The sequence below is a fragment of the Zonotrichia albicollis genome, chromosome 1 (assembly GCF_047830755.1).
Source record: "Zonotrichia albicollis isolate bZonAlb1 chromosome 1, bZonAlb1.hap1, whole genome shotgun sequence".
NCBI classification, from domain to species: domain Eukaryota; kingdom Metazoa; phylum Chordata; class Aves; order Passeriformes; family Passerellidae; genus Zonotrichia; species Zonotrichia albicollis.
The window spans coordinates 20,868,967-20,881,838 of NC_133819.1; the positions used below are offsets into that span (position 1 = coordinate 20,868,967).

Consider the following 12,872-nt stretch of genomic DNA (forward strand, 5'->3'; position numbering starts at 1 on the left):
TTCTTTGATAACAGAATCTCCTTGGCCTCTCTGGCCAGAGGAAATTGAGAATGGAGAATAAGTCTTCAGTGTGAATGGCAGAGTTCTCCCAGGCTCTGACTGGGCTCCTGCTAACCTGCAGTTTGGTGTTGACTCCAGCTGCCTTTTCCTTCCTCCTCAGTGGAACAATATTGGGAACCAAGCAATTCACTTTAAACTGAATTTCCATTTAACTCCACAAACACATAAGTCACAAGCACAGCAAATAAGCATAGTCCATGCTAAACACAGGTAAGGAAGCTGAAGACTTCTGGGAGCAGAAAATGTTTTTTTGTCAAGCCATAGAAAGCCTAATTCTTCTGCTCTTTCCTGAGTTTTTGATAGCTTTCTTCTGACTTCTCTGGACAGTACCATCCCCTTCAAGTTCCAGGAGCAGCCTGAAGCAGCAAAATTCCCAGCCCTGGTCACAGGGTGGTCCCAGCTCTCCTCATATCCCTAGGGTTGCCCCTAATTACTTTCTGGAAAATTCAAAATATCCCTGCCTTACTATGTTCTCCCTAATCTGTTTTTGTACATGCTCCTTTGTTGGGAGTGGGGCTGCAGTCAGTTTAAATCGTTTGTTACTAGGAGCAGAATTCATTTTTTTGTCTCCTATCCTTGGCTTTCACTTGCCAAAAGGACTTTTTAGTTCTTAAAGGGGGCATGTAAGAAAATTGGGGAAAAACCTTTTAGAAAGGCATATTGAGATTGTCATGGTTGTAAGCTAAAATAAAGTAGATTTCAACTAGATATAATGAAAACATTTTTTACAATGAGAGTGGTGAAATACTTCAACAAGTTGTCCAGAGAATTGGTAGGTGCCCTGGCAACATTCAAGGTCAGGCTGGATGAGGTTCTGAGCTACAATATCTAGTTGAAGATGTCCCTGCTCATTGCAAGGTGGTTGGACTAGATGACCTTTAAAGGTTCCTTCCAACCCAAAGTAGTCCATGATTCCATGATACTAACTGCTATCTTTCTTTTTACTGGCAGATGTCTTTTTGATAGATCATGACTCATATTCCTAATCCCCACATTACAATCCATTACAGGAGAAATGGTCAGTTATTTTTCAGGGTTTTTTTTTTTTCATCAGAACCAATTGAGTGAAATGGAAACCTCTGTCAGATATATCTGATAGGTTTTCTTGGGGTTTATTTGCAATTAGGCAGTCATTCCTCATATTTTTCATTTTCATTACGGGAACTCAATGACAGAATAGCCAGGGACCAGGGTGTCTGGAGTGCCAGAGGTCCTTTTTCTGTTAAAAAAATTGCCACAAGAGCTGAGTTTTGGGCAAATGTCATGGAGTATTTCTTTTTTTGTAGATCGAATTGACAACTGCAATTGTAAGCAACGAACATTACTCCTGCTTGTTGTCAGACATTAACTCCAAATGTTAAATTATCAGCAGTAATTACATGCTGAACACTCATTTATTTTTTCCCTTCTGTGTTCTGCTCTCTTTCAGGCCGTTACTGTGGCACTACTATGCCACATCCTATCACTTCTTTTGGTAATGCCCTGGTGGTGAATTTCATCTCCAACAATGATGTTGCTGCCAGGGGCTTCCATGCCACCTATGCTGCATCGTCATCATGTAAGTCCATACAACAGGTGCTGCTTCCTTATGCCACTGACTTTTAAGAAAAAGAACAGATCCTTTACCTCTTTTTCTCTCTGCCATTCAATTTTTGAACCTCCCCTGTTGCCCTTTCTCTTTTTGGCCGAGGTCTCAGCAAGTACATCAACAAGCTAAAGAACAAAGAGACCAGGAGAATTGCTTTCTTGATTAGCAAGTGCTCTGTCTCTGTCAAAATTTTTTTCTGTTTTTTTGTTTATGCCATCCTTTCCAAGCCTCTGCTGTCTCTTTCTTGTTGCAGCCTGCGGGGGTACTTTCCACATGGACAGAGGAGCTTTCAACAGCCCTGGCTACCCCGAGCTGTATCCGCCCAACAGCGAGTGTGTCTGGACAATCCACAGCTCCCCTGGCAACCGGCTCCAGCTGTCCTTCATGTAAATCCATTGCCAGGGGTCATTATTCAGCCTTTAACAGACCTGAAGGAAGGATGCTCTGTGTTTGTTAGGAAACGTAATTAGCCAGTGATAAAGCTGAAACATATTTTTAGAGTAACTTGGATAGAGAACACAGCAGGGGTTAGTGGGAGCTTGCAATCAGTGTTTCCCTGTCTTAGTCATCGCTTCTGTAAAGGCATATTCAGCATTATAGAAATAGGTGGTTTATTATTTGAGCAGCATGGGATGGTGAAGCCAATTCTTATTCACCTATAAACAAGAAGAGGAAATTTAGCATCACTCTGCCTTTTCATTACAAAGGAAATTCCCTGCAATGTAAAGATTCATTTTAGTGTTTGTTATACAGCTGATTAATATAAAGGACCTAGATATCCCACACATTGTAGGGTTATGCCTCTGGAGGGATCTTGACACATTTATGAAGCGGGCTGAGGTAAACCTCATGAAATTCAACAAAGGCAAATGCCAGATCCTGAACCTGGGTCAGGGCAGTCCCAGATATGCCCACAGGTTAGGCAGAGGAGGGATTGAGAACACCCCTGTAGAGAAGGACTTGGGGGTGATGGTTGATGAAAAACTCAACACGAGCCAGCAGTGTGCACTCACAGCCCAGGAAGCCAGAGGAATCCTGGGCTGCATCCAAAGGAGTGTGGCCAGCAGGGCAGGGGAGGATTCTGCCCCTGTCTTCTGCTCTCATGAGGTCCCACCTGGAGCACTGCATATGGTTGTGTTGCCCCCAGTTAAAGGAAGACATGGAAGCCACAAAGCTGAAAAAGGGACTGGAGCACCTCCCTTGTGAAGATGGGCTGAGAAAGTTTGGGCTGTTCAGGGAAGAGGGAGAGGAGAGAAGGCTGTGTGGAGACCTCTTAGCAACCTTCCAGTACCTGAAGGGGGCATACAGGGAAGATGAAGAGGGATCTTCATCAGGAACTGCAGTGACAGGACAAGGGACAATAGCTTCAAACTGATAATGCACAAGTTTGGATTAGATGTTAGAAGTTCTTCACTGTGAGTGTGATGAGGCACTGGAACAGGCTGCCCAGAGAAGTTGTGGATGCCCCAAACCTGGCAGTGTTCAAGGCCAGATTGGACGGGGCTCTGGGCAATCTGGTCTAGTGGAAGATGTCCTTGTCCATGGCAGAGGATTTCAAACTATTTGATCTTTAAGGCCCATTCCGACTCAAAACATTCTATGATTCTATTCTGAGATTCTAAAATTGATGTTAGATTTTTAAAAATTTCTTCAACAGTTAAAGCAGAGGAGCTACAACAATAATCAGAAGAGTATGTGATGGAATTTTGTTTTCCCTGTAGTAAACTAACTTTCCTTTGAACACTTCTGAGAAGAAAATCATGTGGAGAATTATGTGGAGTCCTTTACCAGGGTTGTTAGGTTGTTCTTTACCCGTGAGGTAGATTTCTGAGCCTCCTCATTTCCAGGCATCAAACAGTGGCTGCTGCCAAGAAAGAGAGCACTGACCTTTAGCAAAGCTTATGAAGAATGAGCAGGAAAACAAAACTAACTCTGAAACCTGCATTTGTAATTAATCAGAACAAAAGGAAATTTTTTCTGGTAACACACTGACTGCATAAGACACAACTTGTTAGGCATGTGCTGATTCACTAATGCAATAAAAAGGACATTCTATTCCTCCACTACTCACTGAAGCAGAGAAAAAGCACTACAGCCTGAAAACATTTTCCAAAAGGTTTTCCAAAAGCCTGAGAACATTTTTCAAAATGTCACAAAATAAGCAGTAACTTTTCAGAAACAACTCAAAATTCTGCTGTGAAGCAGAAACTTTCAGTGGAACATACATTTGCTTATATAAAGTGACACTGAGTAGATGTTAATTCTTTTTCTTCAGTTACAAATAGCCAAAAGGCAAGCTGAAAATACTGGAAAATATTGAGTAATTATGTTAGAAAGCACTAATTTTTAATTTAATTTAGTGTTAGGAGGTTATAAAGTTTTTTTTTTGGCATGAGGCAATAATTTTCTTCAATGTCTGTCTTGCAATGTGAGGGCTAGCTTTAAATTGTTCTGAAATATGTCCAGATGAGTGGTTGGAACCATTTCACAGCATAATATGCTGAACACATATGGCTATATTCAAATCTGAAAGGGAGAAGTTGTTACCAGAGTATCAGAAAGCATGAATATTTAAGGCATTGATTATTAGAGGCACTCTCTGGAATCTTTTCTATATATTCATAGCCTGCTTCTGGAAACCATGTTGGTTTGTATAAAAGCAATTAATTTAAAATAACAGATGATTTTTAGAATATATTTATCATTCACCTTGGTGCAATAATTAGTAATTAATTTGATTACTATGTCTCATTCCTTTTCTGGGATAAAAAGTACTTTAGAAGAGTTGATAACAATCCTTGTTATTATTTTGCACACCCAGATATGTAAAAGTCAGAGAGGCCAGAGGAACAGTAATATTTTATAATTCTGGAGGAACTGCTAAGGGATTTCTGACCTCTGAGGTGCTAACTGCAACTAAATCAGCAATTGTTTTCTGACCACAGCATGTGCTGAAATAATAGACATATGAAGGGGCTAAAATATTCTCTGCACTCGACATTCACTGGATTTACATTAAAAATCTGGCTTATATCTCAGGGCTTTCATGGTTGTTCTTGGAGAACCAAGTAATTTTAAAAGCATTTGGGAACTCTCTAAAATGTGTAACTCTGCACACTGAAGCTCTGTTATAAAATAAGGGGCTGGAAAGTGAGTGCCCTGTATTGGTGGCCTTGGCAGGTGCTGAGGGTTTTGTTGCTGCCCTTTTCCTAAGCCTTAAAGAAGGATACCATCTACAGTGGGACTATTGGCCTGGCAGGCCACACTCTGAACTATGTGCCAGTCCTGTGTGTGCTAATGCTCTTCTGCTGCTGTTGGAACAGAGCATTTCAGCTGGAGGACAGCAGTGGCTGCTCCAAGGATTACCTGGAGATTCGGGAAGGGAGTGACACAGGCACGCTGGCAGGACGGTTCTGTGGGAGCTCCTTCCCTTCCAATTACACATCAACTGTTGGACATATCCTCTGGGTCAAGTTTGTCTCAGACACCTCAGGCACAGGTGTTGGCTTCAGGGCCACCTTCTCTCACTGTAAGTAGATGTAATTTGATTGAAAACTATTGTGCTTTGATAGTACTTCTGAAATTATTCTAAAAAGGGATTGTTTGGGTCTCTAAAGTCTGTTAGAAAATATTTGCTGATGTCAAAAGGTTTGTAAATTCACTTTAAAAATATTTTGTAAAATATCTACTGAATGTAAAGGAGCACTCTTAAACATGCCAGAAGTATATCATATTTATTAGGAAATTGGAAAATTAAGAAAAAGGTATTTCTTTCTCAGCTTTCTATTTTGCTTTTTGTATGTGACAGTGTTCATCTTCTGGTTTGGATCTAGATGCCATCAACCAGGGAGTGGAATTAGAAAAAAGGGAATTATGCCAATTTATAGATCCAAAATTTCAATGGACTACTGCCAACATCAGTCTCACTTGCGGCGTGAACAGACTGCTGAAGCTAAACATTCATGGCCATTTTGATTATGCAAGCTAAACTGCTAATAATTTCCCTTCTTTTGAGATTTAACTCCTTTTCAAAATGAATTATCAATAGTTCAGACCTCAATGAAGTCAGGACCATTTTTCACCAGAATGTGCACAGGCATTTAAAAAAAAATTTTTAATGCTTTTGGGTAGAAATGAACATAAAGTAGTCAAAGTCAGGAAGGAGTTTAGGTGTGCTGTCTTCCTGCTTCCCCTGCTTGTAGACCCATGTGGCTCAAATGAGTAATTTCTTTCAGGAAAGGGAACACTGCATCTCTCAAAACAAGAAAATAATTGGATGTACATCTTAGAGCTGTCTGAGATGTCTTACAGCCTTACAGCACCATCCAGTCCTAAGCAAATTAAGTCAGATGGGCCCCCCAGCTTTTCTTTTACTGTACATGAATTAGAGGCATTAGTTGTCTCTTTCTTGTTTTTCAGTGTTTGGAAATGACATTGTGGGGGAGAGAGGACAAATAGCCTCCCCCCAGTGGCCCAGGAGTTATCCTCCCAATTCCAATTACCAGTGGCGGATAAGCGTTAACGCTTCCCAGGTTATCCATGCCCGGATCCTGCAGATGGATATTGAAAATCATCACAGGTGCCAGTATGACAGCCTAAAGGTGATTTCCTTCTGACAAGTTATTTTATTTCCATCAACTTTAGTAAAATGGATGAATAGAGAAACCTACAGGATGAATGGGGAGCATTTCTGAGGGTGTGGTGTGGCTTACTGTTTTTGCTGTCTTTTTAATAATTATTATGTATGGGAAGAGTATTATATATTCAATAATATATATTGAATATATTCAATAATATATTCAATTATATATTCAATAATTATTTATTTATTTAGACTCTTTGCCTCCCTAACAGGGAGATATTTCCAGGTTTGAAATTTACTGAAAATAAGTCCACAATGGTACAATCCCAAATATTACTATTCAAGAATTTCAGGTCAGATACCAGACTGAAATTTGCTTCCTACTTGTTCAGTTAAGGACATCAATGATAGTAACATCTCAATGCTTCTAAAAATAAAATTATTTTAGAATCCTTCAAGGAGCAATTTCTGCGCCTTCTTTGCTCTCTGCATCAGTAATTTTGCTGCTGGTGGTAGAAAGGCGCCTCTTTCTTCCAGTTTGATTGTTTCTCTGTACCCCCCTGTAACACAGTCTAGCTAGATTAAAAAATGGAATAGTGGAATAGTTTGGAGTGGGAAGGAGTCTTTTACAGCCCAGCAATAAGCAGGGGCATCTTCAACACAGCACTCATAGTGCTAACCAAAATGAACAATAGAGAATGCAAATTCTTTCTGGACTTAGTCAACATAACCACTTAAATAAGGTAAATCTCTTCTTGCTTTCTTTTTTTTTTTTAAGCAGGTAATTAATCAATTATCCTTTTTTTCTATTTGAGAAAGTTAATGCTAGTTCAATATTTTTAGTTCATTATTAATTTACTGATATTCAAATGTAATATTAGTTCAAAAAGGAAATAAAACTTTTTCTTTCACCTCATGTCACATACTAGCAGCATTTTTTTCTCCTAACTCAGCCTGCCTTTCTTTGTCCCTCTGGAGGCAAGATGAGTTTCTTAAACCAGCCATACATTTAGTGAGTGTAAATCAGCCTGATCTTTATTTCACTCAAGGATCAAATCATTAATGCAATGTTAGTGTTTGTTTAATAATTCCTAGATTTCTCTACTGGACATTTTTACTGGGTGGTAGATGATAAGAACAAAGTAAGCTTGAAAGGTGGCAAAGGAGAAGAACCTTGTAACCAGACAAGATTTTGGGTTATAAATACATACAATAAAGAAAATATTTCTGTATATTTATCTGATAGAATTCAAAATACATATGTTCCTTAGTGGGTGAAAAAGAGATAAAGGAAAAAAAAGTAATTATTTTTATCTCCCCTGCATATCATGGTTTGTTGGTTTTTTTTCCCATCAAGAGTAAAAATTGTACCTTTGGACTTCTTTTAAAGTAGGATGTAATTCTGTGTCCCCAAAGAGCAGCCTTGTGATAGGGAATGAGGTGAATGTGATGACTTCCATTCACATCCTTCTTCTGTGAAAGCTTCACTTTTAACTGCATGTAATGGAAAGGAAGATTTTATTTCCTTTTTATAAGAGAGGTTTCTCTCTAACTTGGATACATTCACAGACCCCTCACTGATTGAAAGAGGGTAATTTTCTCCTTGGGAATTTGCTGAGTATGAGGCAGATGAAAATCTGGCTCTGTGAGGAACAGCACTGTTCTTCTCTCTGCAGGTGTTTGATGGGTCCACAGTTCATGCTCGTCTTGTTGCAACATACTGTGGTGCAGACCCTGCCTCTTTTGCATCCTCTGGCAGTTCCATGACAATCCAGTTCCAGTCAGATTCCTCTGTGACTGGAAAAGGCTTTCTTTTGGAGTGGTATGCAGTGGATGCTGCTTCTGTTACACGGACCATTGCTAGAGGTGGGTTTTCAGTGAGTTCCACAGCCACAAGTGGTACAGCCAGTGATACACTCAGCTTTACTTAAAGAAATCCAAACAAACTTCCCCTCTAGAGAAAGCCCAAGTTATTAATGAGGGAAAGATTTCAGTGACATTTTAATGAAGCATTTTACTATCTTTTAAAAATAATTTCTAGAAACTCAGAGATACTAATTTACAGTGTTCTAAAAATAAGCATGTTGATAGAAGATCATTTTTCTTTACACAGGTATTTAATTAAATCTAAACATTTGTTATGCTTTCATGGCAAATTATCCCTCTTGAAAAACCATTATAAATCATTGGCCACTGTGATATGAAACAAGAACAATAACTTCTCTTAAACTGTGGTAGATGCTCTTAGGTATTTTGTTAGATATTCCTCAAAATAAAATAGATCACAACATTCTTGCAGCAGCTGGCATGGTAACATTCTTCAACTGAAGTTGAAGAATTCCTGCATTACTGCAACTACACACATCATCACTGTGCTCTCATTGTGCTTTATTGTAGGACTGTCATTTTATATTACATGAGGGGTGAATTCAGTTTAAAAAGAGGATGCTTTCTTTTTTTGTCTTCTTGTCCATGACAGGCGCATGTGGAGGGTCTGTGACAACTGAAGAAACACCTTCATTCCTCTTCTCACCAAGCTGGCCACAGAATTACAGAAATTTTGAGGACTGTATGTGGCTTATCAGAGCTCCTGGATCCACTGTGGAACTCAATATCCTGGCACTAGACATAGAATCTCACAGCTCATGCAACTACGATAAACTTATTATCAAAGATGGTGAGAAGCCAATCTTGCCCTACCCGGACAGGGTGCAGTAGAGACCCAAGGTCCAAATACCTCAAATTCTCATCTCCACTGAGCTTAATCAATCTAGATAGCAACAGGGACATGCCCTAAAACAGTACTCTTCCTCTATTTTGAGACTTTCTTCTAGTTAAAATAAAATTAACAAAGTCTAGCAAAATATTTGGTGATCTATAAAAATATTTCTAAATCTGTAAGGGGTTAAAGGTCTTGAAAAGCACCTTCCTGAAAGTGTGAGCCACAGCAACACTTTCAGGCAGGCACACGTGGACTAATTCAGTTTTAACACTAATGTGCTCTTTTCATCCCAGGAGACAATAGCCTTTCCCCAGTACTGGCTACTGTGTGTGGACGAGAACCTCCTGGGCCAATAAGATCAACTGGAGAGGCAATGTTCCTCCACTTCACTTCGGATGCCAGTGTCACTGGAGCTGGCTTTAACGCCTCTTATCACAAAAGTAAGACTCATTTCTCTTCTCCCCCAGATAAATGTCTGCCTTGCTGCTAGCAATGGGGTAAGAGAGTCTGGCATTGTTAAGAGCTATCTACAATTTAATTAATTACACACACATCTAATTATTCACCTCTCATGAATATGTGTTAATAAATTTCTTACTCTACAAAGCTAAAATTTGCTATTTTTCCAGCAATATAATGCAACAAAGCATGATTCAACCTGACCAGTCACTTCTCAAAAGAAAGAAAAGCATTTGCCTAAGTTTATAACAGCTCAGTTGAAGGGTGAAAGAATGCTTAGCTAAGAGAAAGAAATAAATGACTCAAAGCAGAAAGAGGCAAATGAAGGAATCTGTATAAATTCTATGAGGAATGTCAGCAATTCCCAGCAGCAGTCCTCCCACATGAACTCAGGAATGATGACAGATTCCTGAATGGGCTGAGGCACCAAGAAAGTGTTTGGGCAAAAGTGACAACTGGGGAAGATTTTCTGACTGGCAGCTGGAGTAGATGGCAGTGCTTTGGTCCATGGCTAGAAGCAATGTCCTCAGACAGGGTAATGACAAACTCATGCTGTGGGAGGTCCTGGACATTGCTGCCTGCTGATTCGTCTGCTAAGTCTGAGAACAGTCTCATGGTCAGGATTTTGGTGTGTCATCTTGAAATCTATAAGCTTGTGATTTGGGAGGTCATTCATCATGTGCCCCTCAGCTCTTCAAACACTCATTCCAAAATTTATTTTAACCCATCACATGTTTTAGGAGACAGGGTTTTTCTCAAAATGAATGGGTGAATAGTTGACACTTTTGGGGTTTTTCTCTTTGCTTCAACTTTTATCTTTTTTTTTTTTCAGGTTGTGGAGGCTATTTGCACACAGGCAGGGGTGTGATAACATCCCCCAACTACCCTCAAAATTATTCTCCTAATCTAAATTGTTCCTGGCATGTAGTGGTAGCCACTGGATCTATCATTGCTGTTCATTTTGAACAGCCTTTCCAGATTCAGAGCGAGGACACTTCCTGCACCCTTGGAGATTACGTAGAGGTGAGATTATTGGCTGGGTCACCAAATCCTCAAAGCTGTTAAAGCTACTGAATCTTACAGATTTACTTGTCAGTAGAGCAGCTCAAAATGTCATGCGGTGCAACCACCAAAAGAGAAATACCAAAGATATTTCTCTCTATCTCACTCTCTCTCTCTTTTTTATTAATGCGCATTAATTAATCACTAGTTTATTAATTTCCCCTGTGGCTGGAAGCATTAAGATGATGTGTGCACAAAGTTTACATTCCAGGGCTGTTTGCTTGAGTAACATTAGCAATTTCTGTTTTAGCTGAAGAATGGGTTAGATAATGCTGCCCCACCTTTGGTGTCTGCCAGAGGGAATGGACGTTTTTGTGGAAGCAGCCCCATCTCCACCATGTACACCACAGACAATCAGCTCTTTGTCCACTTCACTTCTGACAGCAGCAATGAGGGTCAAGGATTCAAACTGAGATATGAGGCTAAGAGTCTAGGTAAGTCTAGGTAACAAACTTAAATTCTGCAATTTATACAGAAATGTATATGTATGTATGTAACTTGAAGTTTGTCCTCTTAAAGGATATTTTTGTTCAAAGTCCCAATCCTGGTAAAATCAGATGTCTGCAAAAATGTCCTGTAGTGCATGACTTCTGATCTGACACTCAGATCTCTCCTTTTTAAAGAGGTCACAGAACCTGAAAATATTAAAGATAGATTAAGAAAAAAAGGAAGAAAAAAAACCCAGACTCTTTAGTAGGGAAGTAGCACCTACAGCTAGGAAGAGATGTAAAAATGCGTACAGGAAAGCAAAGTCTCCTGGAAACAAGAACTTTATTTTGAACATTTAGTACCCCATGCAAGCGCTACATGAAGTCAGGAGCTTTTCAGGGTAGTGTGTCTAGAAAGGTGGCAACATTTCTCACAAGTTTTACTCCCAGCTGAGAAAATAACATTAATTGCCAAAGCTAACTTCTTTGAAAGAATGAACAAAATAAAGACCAGGTCCCAGGAGGAAATCACAAACTTGGCATTTGCAGTTATCCCACTGTGTTTATAACAGATGCCACTTGGCACACCTGGAGACGTGTTAAACAGAATATCTAAACAACTAAGGCAACCTGTCAATCAGCTCAAATCTTTAAGTGCTTGATTTCTGCCTGTTTTCCCTGCTGCCCCAAAGAATTATCATTACTTCAGAGAATTCGTGAGGAGAATAGGTGAAGCTGTACAACAGCATCTCTGCCACTTCTATTCATGGAACCTGAGTAAAGCCCCAGGTTAACCGGTACTCCTAGAATGTAGAGGAGTTTAGGACAAAAATGTTCTAGCCAAAATAGAGATATTTTTGTCAGGTAAAGGGCCTGAACAAACATTCATGTTTGCTCTGACTGGCGTTCCTCACACATTCATTATTATCTCAGACATTTCAGTTCTTGAAAAGTAGAAGTTGGGAATGATTCCCAGATACATTGATGGGTCTGACTTGTGGGCTTCCTAGCTCTTGGGAATTGGCATAGTAACAAGGCAAGAAATATGTTTTTTGCTTGTTTTATAAGCAATCCAAGGAAGAAGTAATAGCAGTTCAATTCAGGACCCTGAACATTTGGAAATGAGGATGACTAGGTAAGCAGGAGCACAGGAGTATAGGATTCTACTGCGTTAAAATGATTTTCCACAGCAAGCAATAGAACGCATTTGTTTTTTTTATGTGACTGTATGACATCAAAAGGAAACTCTGTTGGAATATAGTGATAAGTCATTTTTTTGATGCCTCACCCATTTCCTTTTCATGTTGTTTTTTACTGGTGATCTTTTCTTTCCCAGCCTGTGGAGGGAACATTTATATCAGTGATTTCAACCCCAGTGGATACATATCTTCCCCCAACTACCAGAGCAATTACCCTCCGCATGCTGACTGTGTCTGGACCATCACTGCTCCCAATGGACGTGCAGTAGAGCTGCAGTTTGAAGATCAGTTTTACATTGAACCTTCACCAAAGTATACATCCACATTGTTTTGCCTATTTTTCTTCAGAGACTCCATTCTGACTTTTCTTTCTCTGTTACTTTCTCTAATTCCTCCCAGAGGACAAACACTTCTATATTTAAAGTCAAATGGTGTTAAGAAATTTTTGAGAGATCACTGACTCTATCAGGTCTTTGGCTTACATTCCTAGGACGTTGCTATGCATAAAAGAAACTAATATGACAGAAAAAGTGGAAACATCCATGATACAAGGGTACTTTCTGTAAAATCTGTGCTCCAGAGTTCTTTCATATTCAGGTTTTCAGTATTTTGGACTCTCGGGTGCTTTTAAAGCCAATGGATTCCCACCATGGCACTTTGCCTCCCTCCTCCATTGCCTGGCAGCTGGTTTGCAATGGGTCTACACATTTTGCACCTGCCTGGTGCCATAAAACAAGGTTGTTTTCCAGCTGATGTAGCTTCATTGGTAGGA

The 12,872-nt window shown here is 39.7% G+C and overlaps 1 protein-coding gene across 1 annotated transcript in view; it reads left to right on the forward strand.

Annotated features, from left to right (window-relative positions):
- The window catches only part of CUBN (cubilin), a 141,628-nt gene that overhangs the window by 82,710 nt on the left and 46,046 nt on the right, over window positions 1-12,872 (forward strand). Inside the window, exons 34-43 of the mRNA XM_074528306.1 lie at window positions 1,490-1,618; window positions 1,902-2,034; window positions 4,972-5,177; window positions 6,068-6,249; window positions 7,907-8,096; window positions 8,710-8,907; window positions 9,246-9,392; window positions 10,244-10,434; window positions 10,724-10,907; window positions 12,238-12,412. Coding sequence (XP_074384407.1) covers window positions 1,490-1,618; window positions 1,902-2,034; window positions 4,972-5,177; window positions 6,068-6,249; window positions 7,907-8,096; window positions 8,710-8,907; window positions 9,246-9,392; window positions 10,244-10,434; window positions 10,724-10,907; window positions 12,238-12,412 — 1,735 coding nt within the window. The remainder of the gene's footprint in view (window positions 1-1,489; window positions 1,619-1,901; window positions 2,035-4,971; window positions 5,178-6,067; window positions 6,250-7,906; window positions 8,097-8,709; window positions 8,908-9,245; window positions 9,393-10,243; window positions 10,435-10,723; window positions 10,908-12,237; window positions 12,413-12,872) is intronic.